Source organism: Carassius gibelio, chromosome B23 (genome assembly GCF_023724105.1).
Source record: "Carassius gibelio isolate Cgi1373 ecotype wild population from Czech Republic chromosome B23, carGib1.2-hapl.c, whole genome shotgun sequence".
Lineage (NCBI taxonomy): Eukaryota > Metazoa > Chordata > Actinopteri > Cypriniformes > Cyprinidae > Carassius > Carassius gibelio.
In genome coordinates, this window is record NC_068418.1 from 17,123,149 (window position 1) to 17,143,224 (window position 20,076).

The window sequence follows — 20,076 nt, forward strand, 5'->3', positions numbered from 1 at the left end:
GAAATTCACCCAAACATAACAATTCTCACTTACTTTCTTCTGTGGAACAACCGAAAATATTTATAAAGAACACTGGTAAACAAACTTTTTGGGGTAAAATATCCCTTTAAGACAATTAGTCAAACCCATTGACTAGCTGGTTTGCACATTCCTTATTAGAAGATAAAAGCTGATCCAAGCTGAAATGAGAAGACGACTATTTTAAGTTGTGAGTGATTAAAAGGAAGGCAAACCACACTGGACGCAGACAAGAAAAGGGAGAGAGACCTCCTGGGCTCGTCTCATCTGGGGTTCCCTATCCGAGCCAGCTAAGGCCAGCTGGGAGAGGTGTGACCCACTCTCAGCCCCTCAGTCTCATCTTCCCCCTCACAGTGCACCACCCCTCCAAATCAGCTCCAGGCCTTGGCCACACATTCCAGCACCTTTTAATTGATTTCTTCTGCAGACTCGTCCTCTGAGAGGATATGGGCTCATAAAAGACTTGAGTTCTCGGGTTTAACTCGGGTCTTTGGAGCCCACAATGGAATTTTGCAACAGAGAATTTAGATTTTGCTCAGATGACAAGCATATCAGGGTGGTTCTTATTACAGTGCAGAAAAGATCTGGAAGTTTCACCAAACACTGCTACATAACTCTCTCACTCTGTTATACATTCTCATGGAAATTCTTGAAGGCCCTGTTTGTAATTACAAGTTGTAGGCTAAAATAAAGAGAAAACCAGCAAAATGAGAGAGAAAAAAATGACAAAGACAAAAAGGAGAGATCAGAGGCAAAGGCTGGTTCTCATCAACTTGCACTGCTCTCCTCCCTTTAGGAATGTCTGTCTGCCTCACAGACCTGTAGGTGACAGTGAAAGCTAAACACAGCGTGTAAATTACACCATTGAAGAATTTCGAAATAAATTTAAAGGCTCAGCAACTCTTTGACAGAGTAAATAGTCATCTGAAAGTAACAATTAAAGCAACCCATCAAGAGCCATTCACACTGACAGTGAACTATAGCATAAAGCAAGTAGAAGTCATTCATATTTTCATAAGAACAGACCACTCGAAGCGACATGAGTGACTGTTGGCGATTTTATGTTAGTATATCTAATGACACAAATGACAATGTATATCTGTCTCTGCACGAAAAAAAAAAAAGATGTATTAAATCAAATTTGCATAATTATTTAGACTACCTTTCACACGTTTAAAGTCAGTTAGATTGTTTTTTTAGCAAATTACACATTAAAGTGTTAAAGACATTTGCGGTATCTCAGTTTCCACAAAAATATTAATAACTTTCTGTAATACGTGAACTTTAACAACTCTTTTCAACATTTCTAATAATAAGAATAATACTGATTTCTAAAAGATCATGTGACACTGAAGACTAGGGAATGACCTCTGAGAATCCCACTTTTGCCATCACATGAATAAACTACATATCAAAACGAATTAAAATATAAAACAGTGATTTTAAATTGTTTCAATATTTCACAATAATTGTTGTTTATTACTGTTATTTTATTATTATTATTATTATTACGTGGATTTGACTCCTGCATCAATAATTAGGTCCATCATTATTTATCTTTGGAGAAAACAGATTCACGGTTAAATAAATTATTTCCCAACAATCAGATTATACACAATAAGCAATTAGATTTTCGAAAGGCCAGTCACACATTCCACTAATAGGACTTTCAACAATGAGATCACATACTACAAACCACAACAAATCAACTAAGCAACATCTTCCAGTTAAATCACTCAGTGGAAAAGAAGTGAACTTCTGCAACAAAGCTGTTCTTATCGCTGCATTTTGCTGCCTATTCAGCACAACTGTGCACTACCCCTAGCAAAGGATATGGGTTAACATGAGGGTAAAGTGAAGACCAATTAGGCCATTATGCTCCATGTCTGTGCTGAAACCCAGTGTCATATACAGTCCAGTGACCCGTCTGAAAAACATCACACTGGGCAGGTTGAGGGTCCACCTCATTTGAAACTTAGAAAAGTGCCTTTGAAAACACACGGAGTGTTGTTACACACTGAAGCGTGCAGATACACACAAACAATAGGACAATACAGTCCAATAGGAGTATCCTGGAAACACCAGGGCACCACGTACTGGCCTGCTGCTCACACATAATGTGACCATTCTGTGTCACCAGATGTTGACAAAGACACATTTATTCTGCTTAAAGATTTTGAAGCATACTAAAACAACACAGTGTTAAAAAGCAACTTTGGGATAGATAAAGCCAAATAAACTAAAGGGGAATAAACTATTTTGCTTCTGTATGTTTTATGATGATACCCTGCCAAAAAAAAACTGGATTCCTATTTATAACCTCTGAACTTAAATAAAATAAAATAAAAATAAATTTTGTACCCATGTTTGCAAAAGGAAGCTAGGATTTGCTACACCTGAATTCCAACTGGGTCTCTTAAAGAGGACATATATTCATGGCCAAAACTTCAATTACCTATGCCACTGTGTGTATCCAATCCCAACCAGCTATATTCTCCAATGAGTAAATAAAAGGCCAGTTCTTTTATATGGCTTGAAAACGCATTAAAGGCTTAAAGATGGCTTCAAGATCCCAGAGTGTATAAGAGTTGCAAAATGCATGCTATTGTTTATTTAGAACTGACCTGAATTAGATATTTTACATAAAAGATGTTTACATATAGTCCACAAGAGAAAATTATAGAATTTATAAAAATGAAAATTATTTCAATTATATTTAATTTTGTAATTTTAATAAATGTTTTGTTTTCTCTGTATTTCTATTTCATTTTGTTTTCATTTCACTTCAACTTATTTTATTTCAGTATTAAGCTTTTCATCCACTATTGATATTTTTCATTTCAAAGTTTTATTTATTTTATAATAAGTTACAAGTTAAAATATATATTAAAATATATATAAAAGTTAAAAACACTGGCTACAACATGTAGGGAAAAATACACAATTAAAGAATAGGACAGTAAATTGAGTGTGAACGTGTGTGTAATTGATAGAAGGGTGTTTTTATACATTAAAGTAAGCCCACTCATAATTGTAACGTTCATCCTTATTTCTTTTTTACTTTAGTCCTATGTAACTGGGTTTTACCTGTAGTTTAAAATGCAAAAAATATATTTGCAACCTAAAATTATAACATTCAGTATTACATTGTTTTTATTTACTCCTATTTTACTGCAATTTGTTTACCTGTAATTTGAAATGGAAAATGCAATAAAATACAAAGCTGCTTCATTGTAGCTTCCTTCTCTGCACTAACAAATAACCTTTTCATGAAAGGTCTCACCCTGCTTCTCATCGTGTAAAGATTAACTGATTCTCTTTTAACAAAACATGGAGCTATTATTTGCTTAGCCTTCCTTTCAGTTAGACCTTTATGCCCATTGCCCAATGTATGCCCATTGTATTCATCAAGCTATCAAATAATTTCTAGACTTGTTACATGTGAAAGGAGCAATGGACAAGGTTTACAAAGATTGCAGGAGCTGCCTAGACATGTTCCCAGGTGTAAACTTCCCATGAAACTATTAAAGAGTGGATATGATGTCCATACAACACCTGTTTCTTTCCTAACACCGGTCATTTTATATAAACAACATGATAACGGATTACAAATCAGCCTTGAGTACAATGACAAATCCTTTTCATGACCTTCAATGAGCAGTTCTCTGACTCATGTGAGAGACGGTGAAGAGTGTTAAAACACAATACAAAAGCTTCAATGGACAGAGGTCATCTAGAATATAACAGAGCAAGTGGAGAATAGATACTTAAAGAAACAGGTCAAACAAAAATGAAAGTTCTTCTGTCATTATTATGATTTACTAAACCCTTAAACTTTCCAAAACCATAAGATTGAACACAAAGAGAGCTTTTTAATGTGTGTGCGTGATTTCGTGGGATGCTCTTTGTCCTTTAAATGAAAGTAAATGTGGAAAGGAGCCAATGATCTCCAAAAACATCCAGAAAAAAAGGACTTGGAATATTAAGTCATACGCGTTACATTTAATGGTTTTTTTGTGCTTTTTGACATTAATTGCAACCAAAATAAAAGTTTTTGTTTACATAATTTTTGTGAGTATTGTGTACAACTTTTATTTTGGATGCGATTAATCATGAATAATCATTTGACAGCAGAGAAACAAAAAAGTAAAAGTGAGAGAAATATAGGAAAGAGTTCTAGCACATGAGTGTGGGATGTCGAGTAAACATGACAACTGTCCTCGACTTTTGAGCAGCCATGTTTGCGCCTCATGTGAGGAAGGAAAGCAGTCCATTAGAACCTTCAAATCATCAAGTCTTCAGACTCAGAACGGCCAAGCATTACACGCATGTCTGCCATAGTCATGAGCTAGTAGTTGACAGAAGCGCCTGATAACAACTCGCTTATGTTCCCAATCACTGGCCCATGAACAGCCCCCATCTTCCCCTGTTTTTGCTACATGAAGCCATGTCCTCCTGAGTATAGCAGTTAAGTAGGGTAAACACTCCAACGCAAACCGAAAACACCAATTACAGCACACTCAACTCCCTACCATCAACACTATCCTTTCATCCACAGCTCCCAACCTCTCTCACAAAGTCTAGTCGGTTATGCAAATCTGGGTTTAGCCCTCAGTCGCAGAGGAGTCTACCGATTTTTCTCAGGGAGAGGGGAGGTTAAGAGAGGGAGATTAGAGCTTCCTCAGGCCCGGGGTTGTAAGACTCCAGCTGCGCAATCTAATGCTATTACATTGCTCTTTTCTTATTTTAAGAGACAATTCTTGTACGGCGACAAAAATAAACTGATTTTCTAATAAAGCCGTGAATAATTTTAAAAAGGAACGTTCCGGATTCATTACAAGCCAAGCTTAACGGACAACACCAGAGGCAAACAAAAATCATGTTTACGGCACATGTTGGCTGTTACAATGCTTTTAAAATGTAACTACACCCCTGGTCAGAGCCTGACTCCACCCACTGGCGATATCTGAAAAATGTTGAAAATTGGGCAGAGCACAGCGGAGATAGAGGGGACGAACCAAGTGAACCTGAGACCCCCAGTGATGGATTAATTGACAGCTGCTGTCAGAGTCGCTAAAATGGAGACTGACTGTAGAGACGCAAGTAGCTTTGCAACAGAGCATTCATTTGAAAGTAGAGGACTTTTCTCACCCCTCCTTCACCTGAAGTGTAGGATGTCGAGGTGTCTGTGGACACAGGGCAAGGGCCTGAGCCATATCAATTCGAGTCGCTGGCTCAAACTGCAGTCTTAACTCCCACATCACAATCGGCATCCGACGATGCTAACGAAGCAGCCGCACAAGAGAGAATGGTGCCAGTTTCTGAGTAAGGCACTGTGTCGCTTTTCAGCGCAAGCTCCATTGCGTTGTAGAAGCAATCCTGCGTAAAATACAGTTTGCACACTCCAGCTCTAGACGGAACTTGCGGTCTTTCAGGCCAAGTGCACGCAAGTCAAGTCTGCTGGAAAACTATGCAGTCCAGCAGTGCTGTTGCAACCAGCAACACTACACCTACACCAACCATCCTGACCACTGAATACAGTACTAAATAATATCTGTACTAAATACAGATAAATCTACGCTAACTTGAAGCTATCCTAACTGATGCAATACTATGCTACTAACTAACTATGCTTCTAACAATACTTACGTTACACTAACAACTATACTAATTACATAGGCTACACAAAATAATCTAATAATTATATAAATGCTATGCTAAATAGATGCTAAAGTACTCTATCCTGATCGTTTTCAATACTCGCAATTCCAACTCCCGACTCGCTACAGTGATTTTGATTTTATACTGCCAGGGGCGTGGTAGCTCGTACCAAGGGGCGTGGTGAGCTGGAAACTGCTTAAGTCACCTGCCACCGCTTATGTCACGTACCACCGCAAACATCCAATAGGAAAAATCAACTGCAGTAGCCACCGTTCAACCTGAAGTGGGCAGCACTCAGACGTTTTTACACCATATATTGTAGAATTGTCAAAAAAAATTCTTGAATCAATGAACAACACTAATAAAGCCCCATTCTTACAGATCATTAACCAACTAAAGTTGGTTTAGGGTTTAGTTACCCTTTAAAGGAACACTCCACCGTTTTTTTTGAAATAGGGCTTATTCACATTATTTCCTATATTTAGATAGGTGGGCAAATGCATTTTTGTGTCAGTGCATGCATTGTTTTAGTTTGACTGGGTCGGCGTTAGCTTAGCTTAGCACAATGAATGGAATCCTTTGTTGCCAGCTAGCATGGCCTGAGTAAAAGTGATCAAAAAAATAAAAAAAAACCCCACCTAATTACTTTTTGTGGCCTGCGTATTCACAGCAAAAACAAATAGCGATCCAGATTAACACTAGGCGATTTCCTAGGCAGATATTGACTTGGGACTATATTATGGGGAAGCACAGGCGAAGCACTGCTGCTTAGGCGAAGCACTGCTACTTCGGCGCAGAGATATCACGCAACACATGAAATCCCACAACTTCCGTCAACATACCGGCGTGAATAGTAGCTGGCTGGCTATTTTCCTTACAATACACGAATGGCGATGAACATGGCTGATTTTGAGAGAGACGAAGAGGGTGACTTCTCAGACAGTCAAGAACCAGAACCATACCTATTTGAACCAGAGTTTACAGAAGACGAGCTGCGTGCTTTGGAAATAGAACGACAGGAGGAGGAGGTTGAGATCGCTCAACAGCCTGAGGACGTGAGGATGAGAGCCAACATGAACTGGTGGTGTGAATGTGGGGGAATATGCCAATCTATGCCGACGGAAATAGAGTGTCTGTGCTGTAGAGAGTGGGACATGTTTTTGCCATTGATGACCAGGCTCAACACGTCAGATCAAGATGAGCGTGCCCGAAGTTGTGTCACATCTACAGAGGATTTCACGGCGCTGATCCATTCTGCAGTACTCGATTTTTTTTCCGGTGTGACAAAGTGAACTGGAAAAAACGCCCCACACCGAATGGACCAAATGGACAGCTGTCCACAGAGTAAGTGATTATTTTAATCATGACGCATGTATAGATCGACCCATATTATACCTGTATTCACATAGAGTTGATGTTTTCATGTGTTGCGTGATATCTCTGCGCCGAAGTAGCAGTGCTTCGCCTGTGCTTCCCCATAATATAGTCCCAAGTCAATATCTGCCTAGGAAATCGCCTAGTGTTAATCTGGATCGCTATTTGTACTCGTTGTGAATACGCAGGCCACAAGAAGTAATTAGGTGGGGATTTTTTAATTTTTTGATCACTTTTACTCAGGCCATGCTAGCTGGCAACAAAGGATTCCATTCATTGTGCTAAGCTAAGCTAACGCCGACCCAGTCAAACTAAAACAATGCATGCACTGACACAAAAATGCATTTGCCCACCTATCTAAATGCAGGAAATAATGTGAATAAGCCCTATTTCAAAAAACGGTGGAGTGTTCCTTTAAAGGACATTATCAAGGATATTTTTGTTATAAGCACTCATAAATGTATTATTTCCAAAATTGTGTTATTTGAGCTGTAAACTGGTTTGAAAAGAAGTAGGATTATCGTAGGTGGAGTTTAGCTCCATCTCGTAAACGTCGAATACTTTCATTATGTCCCTTCATTGTATCCATGGTAGTGGAGTGTGAAAGTTACCACATTTTATACTTAATACACTTACAGATTTGAGCAATTCATTCACTCCAAGTCCTGACTAAACCTTCAAAATATGTCCTGCAAAACAGACTTCCATTTAAAGCGTTGCTATTTTAGTATCATTAAGCTACTATAATAGCTTTTAGTTTCATAGTTTAGGTAATTTAGTTTTGACATGTTTTATTAGTTTGGGTTCTTTTTTAATATGTCTATATAGTTTTTGTTCACTTTTGACTTCAGTTTTAGCTATTTTAGTACATCAAGTCAAACTAAATGAAAACAAGAAGTGCTTGAAAGTTTTGTTATTTTGTGTTTATTTTATTTGAAGCAGCGAAAATGTTTAAGGTTTTACAATACGATAAATTTTTATTGTCAGACAAAGTCTGATATTTGTCTTGCATTACAGCAGGTTCACTAAATTATAGGATAAATCAAACACAAACACACACACACAAACAAACAAAAATAATAATAATTTAATTAACTATAATAACTTGACTTAAAGTACACACATTTACATTTTCACAAATTATTTCTTTTCTATAGTTCACAATTGGTTCGAGTGAAATTAAAAACAAAATGCAAAAAAACGGACTCATTTATATTCAGTGTTTTTTTAAACAAAAAGTAAAATGCATTTCTAATCATTAGACTGAGGTTAACAAATCAGTTTTGACTTGGAAATGAGCAAAACTCTACCACAAACCTGAACTCTGTATCTATACTCCACATATATACCATTTATAGACACATTCAAAGATAATGCTAAATACTTGTCCATAACCCAAATAATATTCATGAGCTAAGTATTGACCATTCTGAGTTTGAGACATCACAATGATCACCTCAAACAGCACTGACAGTATGTCAAAGATGCACTGAGCCCTTTAAGTGAGTAAGCGGCCAGATTTGAATTTCTGCTGTGCAGCGTTTTACATCAAATAAAGGTTATGTAACAGACTTTGCCATTGCATTGCTCTTTAACTAACAACAACAACAAAAGAAATCCCAGCCTGAATGAGAATGTTACTAAGAGGTTTATAATGTAGCTCTATTCATTCATCAGATGGGGCAAAGATGGTGTGGGAGAAACGAATGGTTGAATGAATACTGATTGTATGAGTAGATGTATTAATGTATGAATGTAGGAGGATTTATGGACTTATTTCAGACTATAAGAGGATTGTAGAAACCTCCGGAGTAGCTGAGCCACAAAAACAGATGTGTTCATAAGATGAAGCACTGATCAACAAAGGACAAAAAGACTGGTTGGTTATCACCATTAATATTGTAAAACTAAAACTACATTAACATACATTTAATGACTACAAAACTAACAAATAAAGAACAAAAAAAACTTTGTTTTTGTACAGTCTAGTCTTTATTAAACACAAAAATACCACTATATACTATTAACAATAGTGTTTGCTGATTTTATTTATTTATTTTTAACTTTGCACATTAACTTTGGCAGCCCTAAAATTACTGTTATAAATATTTTTTTTTATGAAAATAATGCTGAAATTAAATAAAACGTAAAATGTTTAGAAATATTTAAATATAAACTAAATATAGAAACAATTTCTTACTAATTAAAGCTTACTAAACCTAAATTGAAAAGAAATCTGAAAATAATAGCCCATTTAAAAATAAATGAATAATATAACAGTATTTAATTATCACTCCCTAAAAAAGTTTCTAAAACTTAATGAAAAAATAATAAAAAAATATTTAAAAAATTTAATTGTGAACACTAACAAAAAGCTAAAATAAAAAGCTAAAGCTAAGCTAAAAATAAAATAGGAATCAAAAGAACTTTAATTAATATATAGAATTTGCAATTTATGTTTGCAAATTGTCCGCCAAACTGACCCCAAACCACCTGCTCAAGTTCAAGAGACATGGTCTAAATGGAAAAAATTAAATGTTCTACTCGAATAAATGAAAAAGCATCAGTTCTCCTTCTCCAACAGTGATCCAGGCAGAGCCACGAGTTCCTGCTGTAGTCATTGACAGCAGTTTGATTCCAGCTCGGGCCCACTCACCACCTACGCCTGAACCACTGCAAGGGTCACTCTGCATTCCATGCAGCCAAATGCTAACATGTACATTAAATCGGTGCTTAGCATCACATGCCAGAATGTGATCCAACAGTGAAGCAATGCCTCTGTAGACACATACTCCCAATCCTGTAAGCCAAGGCTGGTTACTAATGGTCTGCTTTCCCATTCGTCCCCCTATAACATCTAAACTAATGGGTCTCCTATATCCAGATGTTCCAGAGAGGGTGGAGGTGGAGCAAGATAATACAGCACGAGAGCTTCAACCCTGCCTTCATCTGCTAGACCATTTCCTCCTCGTCTTCCACAGAGCACACAAACTCCCAGGTCATTCATTTATCATAAAACCTACGTTTCTCTCATACCACGCCAAGGAAATCTCGTCTTATTATTTTAGAAGTATACGGAGTGAGACGAGGTTTGTTCGAATATAGAATATTTCTTCATGACCGTTATCTTTACGTTCCAGTATAATAAAAATACCCACATCCCCCAGGGCTCCAAATCCTGTCTAGACAAGATAAAAGTTCTGATAAAAGATCTGAAATGTGCGGAGGTTCTCAAGTAACTAAACCTATTATCAGAACTCGGCAGAAAAGATTCCTGAGCGACAGTCCAAATCATCTGAGGTGGCGTCACATGGTCAATGACTCAATCAAATGACTTTGGACAAAACTACTCATACTTTGCTATTGCATCAACAGCCGTAAATGACTTGGGTTTCCTGAAAGTACTTTTTTTGATTACTGAAAATGTAAAAAAAAATATAAAGTGACTGTCAACCCTAAACATGACTTGGGGTCCAAATACAACACTGAACTCCACTGACTTGCATTGCATGGATGATATACAGATAAACCACAGAAGAAAGTTTCGGAATGACTGACATGAGGGTGAATAAATTACATTTTTGGCTAAACTATACTTTTTAGACAAAATAGCAGCTTATTCTTTACAGCTGACGTGTGACGTGCTGCTTAGTGAATGACTAAAGAAAGTAAATCACAGCCTTTTAACTTCTCTTGATCAGGCCTATATATGCACTTATTTCTTTGGACATGAGCATTACATTTGGATCTGCATAATTTAAAATGTGGGCTTTTTGTAGGCCAGTTTTCTGAGCCATACTAAATAGGACTGTTGCATAATTTATACAGGTGTCACAGAAAACTATCTGGAGTATTTATTTAAAAGGCATCCGGTGTGCTTTGTAGGCACCACTTTCCTCTCATTTCTTTGGATAGTTATTGTTAACATCGCAAATTTTAAAACCTAAAAGGAATAACTAGGTCAAGCTCTTTGGTGTTTTTAAATATTTAGCATATGAATGCATCTTGAATACCTAAAAACAATCAGAGGTGTCAGACAATGAAAACCATACTGTGGTTCTCAACCCTAAAAACCAGTCACGGGTCTGTTCTGATCATGGACAGAAGAGAAAAAATAATGCTCAATGCAAATATTAAACTGCAACTAACCATATAAATGGGCACAATGAACAGGATTGTCAACTGTTTTTAAAAGGGAGGAAAAGGACTCCCCATATACCCCATATAAAATCTGTGTCTAATCAAGTTTTATGGTGCAAAACATTTTAAATTTCCATCTGCCAACAAAGACTTGTTTGGTGGTATACTTGAATCATAAAAAAACATGAAAATGCTATTAACATACAATAAAAATAGACATATTTAGCGGCATTATAAAAAGCGGACTACATTAAATGACAATAAGAATAATTTTGTGCTATTGATTTACAATGTAAAAACCTGACACTTGAAGTAAAGCTAAATTATAAACATAATTTGCACTGATTCAAATCGCTTCTACCTAAACTTACATGGCAAACTTGGACTTAGGACTGATCAACAAGCTTTGGATACCTGATTTTAGAGTAAATAAGAGCAATTACACTCAATATCTGCCTTAGATAATAATGTTTACGTCACGCAAAACAAACGCTGAAGAATGGACAGGACTCTTGTGGGCGACCAAGAAGCAGCAACACTTGCAGAGGAGGATGTGCCTATCCATGCACTTGAATAGACCGCTAAGAATGCGGGAACATGGAGCATGTCCACTGCATGCAAATAGACCTGTGGCGAGCTCGGCTTGCACTCATACTGTAAGAATTCATGCAAGCAGAAGAATTCCAAATGACAGGCGTTTGAATTTTTAAACGACTCCGGTAAATGCACAGGCCTATGAAGCTATTACGAAATAACTCAACTCCCACATCTCCAATTTGTCCCCATAAGGCACGCTGAACGCGTTAAAAAGCGGCCGATTTGTGGCTTCTGTGCACACATGCTGATAATGCGAATGTTTCATAAAGAATTAGCGCGAGTCTGGATGAGGATAACGAAGACAGATGTAGCAATCACGGCACAGGTGATAGCAAAACTGCGCAAATGCCCTCCTAGGCATATTTATTTATTCAAAATCAAACCTGCAAGCTTGAAATAATCACACTGCTGCCAACATAAGTGGGTGTCGAAAGCAGCAGCCCACACGTTGCCTGGTCACTATCACAAGGCCATGTCTCAAAACTTTCAGACTGTCTCCTAAATGCATGCATGGTCAAAATAACACGTTTAATCGTGGTTACTCACCTTCAATGGCTCTGGTGGGATCTACAATCTCTATTGCAAGAATTAACCCCAGGTAAAGCAATCCAACAGCCAGCATGTTTGCATTGCAAGATGGCATTGCCTATGGAAATATCACAATTGTTCACGTAAGGCTGGATTCAAAGACCTCATCCAAACCTCACGATTGTCCGCCGTGGTCTGGTCTGTTGTTTCTCGCGCCCTCTGACACGCTAGCAAACGGCAATATGCAGAGCAGAGAATGTGTCATTAAAATCTATGCATAAAAAAGGCTTTTCCAGACTAAAAAGGCGAGTTGTTGTACAATGGCACGGTCACGTATGTTGCTTACTGAATAACAGCATGCAAACAGAGGTATGTGGTGTCTTTAAAAAAATCCTTTAAATCAAAGCGGTCTTGTCTGTGATAAAATTATTCCTTTTGCAAAATCAGGATGGTAAAAATGCAAGATCGTCCGCAAAAATAAAAATAAAAAAGCCTCCACTCTTCTGTACCCCACCGCTTCTGATGCTGGTGGTTACAATTTGAGTGAGGGGGACAATGTGGAGCCTCTATTGGGCTGCTGCATGACGTCATCCACCTCGACCGGAGTAAAAAAAAAACTGAAAGCCCTACGCGGCCCTTGGCTCCTGCGCATGCGCGGCTCAGCTTACGACTGACCATTTGTTTCCCCCCTCTATCCGTGGAAACTGATCCAGCCACGCAGCCATCTTGGCTCTATAATTTTGACTCAAAGTAGGCTTAATTAATTTGTATTAGTTGACTTGCTTATGAGGAATTGCTTTTGGCTAGATAGCTGTTGCTAATAAATAAAGATGTTTTAAAATCCAGGTCTTGTTATACTTACAGGCGTATTACTTTATTTTGTAAATTTTTATTCTAATATAATAACATCACGAATCAAGGATAACAAAAAAAAAAAAAAACTACTTCAGAATAATGCAAAATGTGTAATATTCTTATTATTATTATTGGTCATGGACAGTTCTGAAGGAAGTTTAATATAGGTGGCTAGGATTGCCCTATTGCTATTAAAAAATTGGGCTTTGATCAGTTATTAATGCACACTAGATTGATATGTAATAAATTGAAGTGTATTAATTAATACAAAGAGTAGCTGTGTTATAATTAAGGTTGGCTATTGGTTCCCCCGTTTCTTCCTTTGTTCATTTTCAGGTACGAGTTCTTTTGTCTCTTATCTTAAAGTCACATGGGTCCATCTAGTGGTCAATAAAGGTTATTGCATGAGTTGGTTCTCATTTGCTTGGTCCTTATAGATAGACTAGATATAGTATTTAAAAAAACTTGAGTGAAAACTGTTCTCATTCTAAGAAAATTAGCATTTGTAAATCAGTAGCAATAATAAAAGCAGAGTTTCTTTTCGTGCCTTCTTCATGTCTCAAATCCACATGTCTTTTATCCTGGAGGAAGTTTATTGGAGGTCACAGTCCAAGGAACAGATAAACACATCAGTGTTGAATTATCTAAAGCTTGGAAAATTCACCTCACTAACAGCAGGAAAGAGTCATGAAATTTTGTTTAAAACAATTCTGGAGAGACAGTTCAGATAATACATCTCCAAATCTACCCTTTTATATATATTGTACTCTTTTATTCATTTAGACTTAGAACAAACCATGAAGAGAGTGATTAAAAAGAAATAATTTCTTCATGATAGATGTCTGCGGTGGAACATCTAACCAGAGTAAAATGCAACATCTGCTTAACCTATGGTTTTGATAAAAGTGTCACTTGGTATGGTCAGAGAGGAAAAAGAGAGACCGACTGCAAGCTCATGGATCAGTCCATGCAGGGTCTGAGCCTAACTGAGATATTTTATTATGCCACAATACAGTCACAATCAGTCTTACTGAAGGCTAATTTAATTATTTATTTTTTAATGTTCTTATCTAAATTAATTATTCCTGTAAAGTTTCAGAAATTATCTGGGCTTTACAAAATTGCCACATTATTAAAGCATTCAGGCACTTATAGATAGGTAATAAATAAATTACTTAATTAACCTAATTAAAATGTGCATTTAATCATTTAAGACAATGTATTAAATATATATATAATTTAAAAATAATTATTAAATTGTTTAAATGTAATAATCATTATATTAAAATGTAAATATACATATATATTAAATTTTTATAGGATGTTTTATCATTTTAAAATTCTGTTTTAAAAAATAACTTTCCCCATGCTCCTCACAACAAATGTTGTTATTGTTGCCCAAAACTTTAATGTATTACAAAGTTTCCATTAATTAAAATGAACCTGAAAATAAAATAAAATAGATCTTTTAAAAACTCTTTACAAAATCATTAATCAAAATTAAAAGTATTATATTAGTTACTAACTGGAATATAAGAAGTTTGAGTTAAAGTAGGTTTACAAAACTAAAATGGAAATATTTTTTACAAATCAGGTAAAAAACTGAATGATAATAATTCTAAATAATAATAAATACTTTAATATAATATATTATATAAATTTACAAATACTACTACAATAATACTGCTCCCAAATGTTAATACATGATACCTCATTTTTTTTCTATCAAAGTGCACGCTGTCCTCTGGGTGGCACTAGACACCAGTCTTTGCGCTTTTTTCTCCAGCTAGTGCACATTTTCTCATTTCAGGGTTTTTGTCCTCCACCCTCTCTAATAAACCCCACTGTTATATAGTGAACAAGATACTACACAGTTCTTGGAGATTTAACAGCTCCCACTCAAGCCTAATATGAGTGCAGTGATTCATGGAATACCGCATAGACTTCTCTTTAAAGAAGGACCATTAAAATGATCTAATAGATCAAATGATGTCACCTAACACATATGATTCAGCGTTTAATGAACGTACGTAATCACTGCTAAATTTGACACGTTTATTTACTTTTTTTTTTTTTTTTTTGAACGTTTCCCGGTTTTAATTGGTGCGTTTTGTACGGTACTTTAATTTCGTTCTGAGCTTTTTTAATCATGGTAAATAACTTTGGTGTCTTTTTAACATTGGTTAAGCCAAACCCATTAAAAAGTCCTACTGAAGAAAAACAAATTCTTCATCTGAATGACATCTGCAATCCATAGAGAGGTCATGACAAGAGACTCAGTCTGTGATGTGGGGACATCCATTCCTGTGGATCTTTTGGGATGATGTGCAGCCGGCAGATGTTGTGGAAGGAGAACAGCATTCCGGCTATGCGGAGCATCTGGGAGTAGTGTAGCAGGGATGTCTGGCCGTCCACGTGCCTCAACATGTATCTACCCTCATTCCCCATGTCTCACTGGGAGAAAAGCTTGGGGGTGGTGATAAAGCTCATTGTACATTGGGGTATAAATCCAACAAGCTCTTCGTCTGACACAGCATGACAACCATCCATGCTTAATGACCTCCTCCCCCTAGGCATCTGTGACAATCTGTGCATTCAACTGTCTCTGAAACACACCCAGCGCAAGATTTGGGCGCCAATTTGGGTAAAGCAAGTACTCTTTTTTCAGTTTCAAGTGAGCCATTAGATTTGTCATCTTGAGCCATATGAATCTGTGGGTTATTATGCCATCCTGCATCAAAACTGCAAACAAAATTCTGCTTCCATACAAGAGTTTCATTAAAGGGAAATAGATCACACAAAAATAAGGCTGAGCCCTCATGGTTTCCAAACTCGTTTTTTTTTTAAAGATTTTAAAAGAATAGTTCACACAGAAATAAAAAAATGCTGAAGATGTACTCACTCTCTGACCATCCAAGATGTAAAACTCCTAAATGATGGATTTATTTCTTACAAACATGAAACTTTTTACTTTACCAGATTGAAGGACTTGAGTCATGTGGGATACTTGTGGATTACTGAGATGTATTTATCAGCTGTTTAACGGCACCCATTCACTGCATTGGTGAGCAAGTGGTTTAATGCTACATTTCTCCAAATTTGTTCTGATGAAAAAACTATCTCATCTACATTATGAATCGCCTGAGGCTGAGTGCATTTTCAGCTAAGTCAAATTTTGGGGTGAATGATTCCTTGGATGTTCACTATGTATCCAAATAATGAACCAGAGGCTGCCAAGCTACAAAAGTGACAAAACATCCAAGGAAAAAATCCCCCAAATACCATAATACATCTTTATATTCTTGTCAAGTCAAATAATAGACTTGTGCAAGGAACAGAAAGAAATTAAAGTCATTATTCACAGAAAACCTTCCTCTCTATTGTCTGAAATCGTATTTCTTGGTTCAATCCTTCATTTGTTGATTGGATTATAAAATGTGGGGCGGGGTTTAAGTGGACTAAATGATTTGATTGGAGAAGTTCTGCACATCACCAGAGAGAAAATCCAGTTGTGATATACTGAATAAAACTTACAACCTCAAGAAAACATTTCAGCACAATAAGATATATAATATACATTTAGAAAATAAGGTTCATTTTCATTGCATGCCAACTTTAACAAAAGTAAGTTATTACTTAAAATAGATTTGCTTTATTTTGATGAATTGGATGCACCTCACATTCAACAATTGACATGAAGATTGATGTCGCTCAGTTAGCAGAACGGCTCCTGAGCAGCAGTGGGGGAAAGAGATCTGTGTGTGTGTGTGTGTGTGTGTGTGTGTGCTGTCCTGTGAGGCCTAGCATGTTGTGTGGGGGTTGATTTGAGACAGTGCCAGCGTAAACAGTCCCAGACCACATGTTCTCTCAGGGCAAAGCGTCTGGCCACTCTCCAAGCACATCTGCACACAATCCCCTGCCTTCACCATCCACAGTGCTGGAGACTGAGCTGGTAATAATTGGGGGGAGGGAGAGGAATGGACTGCGTTCCCAGACTCCACCAACCTGCTGCAGACAGGCGGGAGTATGAGAGACGAAATTACAAAAGGTCCATGCAATGATGTATTGAATTGAATCACTCCCTGATGATTTGGTTCTCGTGCTATGTTGCGTACATGCATCTAGTTTGCATTATATATGTATATGAAATGAGTTTCAAGCTAGGAAATGAAGCTGAATACGTGACGGCTCAGTAATAGCTCATATTGCATTGCTGCATTGAGCTTTGCTTCGGTTACCTTTGAGCATCACTATAATGTGTGAGTGTGCTATGAATAATTGGCAGCAATTGAGACCTTTTCTCTAGTGTGTGTTTGTGTTTGTGTATGTGTGTGAACATTGGGTAAATTACATCACATATCTTGGACTGTGGGATGTCTGCTGGGCCAACATTACTCCTCTGGCCCTCAGCCTTGAGCGAAGATGGATGCATAAATCAGGTCTGTGAATCTCCCAGCCCTGCACTGCAGATGTCACCGAACTCGGAATGTGATCGCATTTGCCAATGGTGACACTGGAAATATATCATTGCTGTGTCCTGTTTGTGTCAAACAAAATCTTTGCAACAACATATGGAAATCCTTACAACAAAAGCTGAACGTGTGCAACCTAGAGGTAACAATGCATGATCTTTCTTTCCAAAAAAAGGTATTTCCTTCAAAGGAAGACGTCCTAAATAGCAGGTGGGGAAGTGAGCCAGGCTTCCACGGAGTGATAATTACCGCAAGGGCCATGCTGACAAGACCTGAAGAATTCAAGGTATGTGCAAACAGCAAAGATATTCCCAACCCCCATCAAGACTTCATTCTCCAGGTCCCTCTGAAAGACAGTCGGTGTCAAAGCAAGATTTCTTACTTATTTGCTTTCGGCATGTGAAAAAAAGTGGGTGAAATGTATTAGGCCCCCATCATTTATGATGCACTTGTCAATTTGATTTTAAATACGTGGAATGTTTATATATGTACAGACATTGTATATGTGTGATTTACTACTTTTGCTTAGTCACCCAGAAAAAAAACATGCATAATAATGGAAAGAGACAGAAGAGAGAAATTAGATAAAAATGTGTTGAATACAATGCATTATAATTATTTGTATAATTAGTAAGAAGTCTATTATCAAAATTATTTTAAAGATATTATTGCATACATTGTTTAAAATTCAGCAGTCACTACACGTTTTGATGAAAAATTTATCAAAACTAACAGATTTGTAATGTTACAAAAGCTTTCTATTTAACGTAAATATGATCTTTAAAACTTTCTATTCAACAAGGAATCCTAAAAACACTGATAATAATAAAAAATGTTTACTGAGCACTAAATCATATATATATCATATATATAACATTTATTTATAATAAATATTAATATTTTTAAATTAAATTTTAATTTCATATTTTTCCATAGAGTGTTTGTAAGTATGTGTCTAATATTCAGTTTGCTCTGTTGAAGGCCAAACTTTTTATCTTCTTGTGTACATATGCAAATCAATAGCTCAATGACCTTCATTTGTCCAGGACAGCTTACAGGCTTGGAAACGCTTATATTTCTGTATAAACCCCAATTTTCTGATTATTACTCAATCTGAAATGTTATAAATAAAAGAACTGCAAGACTAAACTGAAACGAATGCTTGGCAAATCATAAATCTTTTGTGAATATGGATATATACATTTCCAGTCCTGTTTTTTTTAATGCTCTGAGAACACCCAACAAGGCTTTAATCATTAAAATATACAAAAGTTTTACACTGTACCAACACCGTAGGAATGTAGCATGTAGCTGTTATCTAAACGTAAACAAGCAAAATGCCAGAGACCTGTAGACAGAGCACTGGAGGCAAAAAGATTTCATCTGCAGTAAACACTGTCGGCTGTGGCTGTGATGCTGGAGGAGATGACTGGGTTCTGCTGTGGGCTGACTCATGATCCCAAGTGTCTCTGGGCTTTGCTGGCAACATTGTGTTCCTTTGCCTACACTGTAATAAGAAAAATAGTTAAATAGCAGGTGTGGTTGTTAGAATTTCCCCATAAAAATATGTTGACAGTGTTTCGGGGATTATGGGAATCATTTCGGTGGCTGGCATATTTGATAGAATTCATAACTTGCACATAACTTTTAAACGTCTGGAATAATGAGTACCAAATGAGCACTAAATGACTGCAGAAAAATCAGCTTCGCCATCACAGGAATAAATTACATTTTAAAATCTATTCTAAAACAAAACAATTATTTTACAATATTATTTGTAGAATTTTGCATACATGACCCTGGATCACAGTCTTAAGTCACGGGTATCATCACACATTTTAGCAATTTTTGTAGCAATAGCCAACAATACGTTGTGTGGGTTAAAATTATAGATTTTTCTTTTATGCCAAAAATCATTAGGATAATAAGTAAGGATCATGTTCCATGAGGATATTTTGTAAATTTTCTACCGTAAATATATTAAAATGTAAATTTTTTAGTAATATGCATTGCTAAGGACTTTATTTGGACACTTAAAGGGGATTGTCTAAATATTTGGATTTTTTTTCACCCTCAGATTCCAGATTTGAAAATATTTGTACCTTGACCATATATCGTCCTGTATTGTCCATTCACCAATGGAAAGCCTATTTATTCAGTTTTCAGGTGATGTAAGTTATTTGCTATATTTTTTAACATACTTGTGCTGTTTTCAACGAAATTAAATACATTTTCACAAAACATCATCTTTACAGTATTTTATAGGAAAATTGCATATATTGCATATATTACCCCAATAAGTTTAATATAACTTTTTCATTCTCCTGGTGTACAGCACCCAATCATTTACATTTGCTAGTGCTTTTACTGAGTTTCACAATAATAATATATGTGAATCTGTGAATGTCCAGCTTCCCAGAGGTGGTGCATA

General features: G+C 36.5%; 1 protein-coding gene across 1 annotated transcript in view; it reads right to left on the reverse strand.

The window, feature by feature from the left end:
• lrp1ab (low density lipoprotein receptor-related protein 1Ab) overlaps positions 1-12,920 on the reverse strand; it is a 108,597-nt gene extending 95,677 nt beyond the window's left edge. The window contains exon 1 of the mRNA XM_052595009.1: positions 12,337-12,920. Coding sequence (XP_052450969.1) covers positions 12,337-12,433 — 97 coding nt within the window. The 5' untranslated portion in view covers positions 12,434-12,920. The remainder of the gene's footprint in view (positions 1-12,336) is intronic.
• Between the last annotated feature and the right edge of the window lie 7,156 nt (positions 12,921-20,076).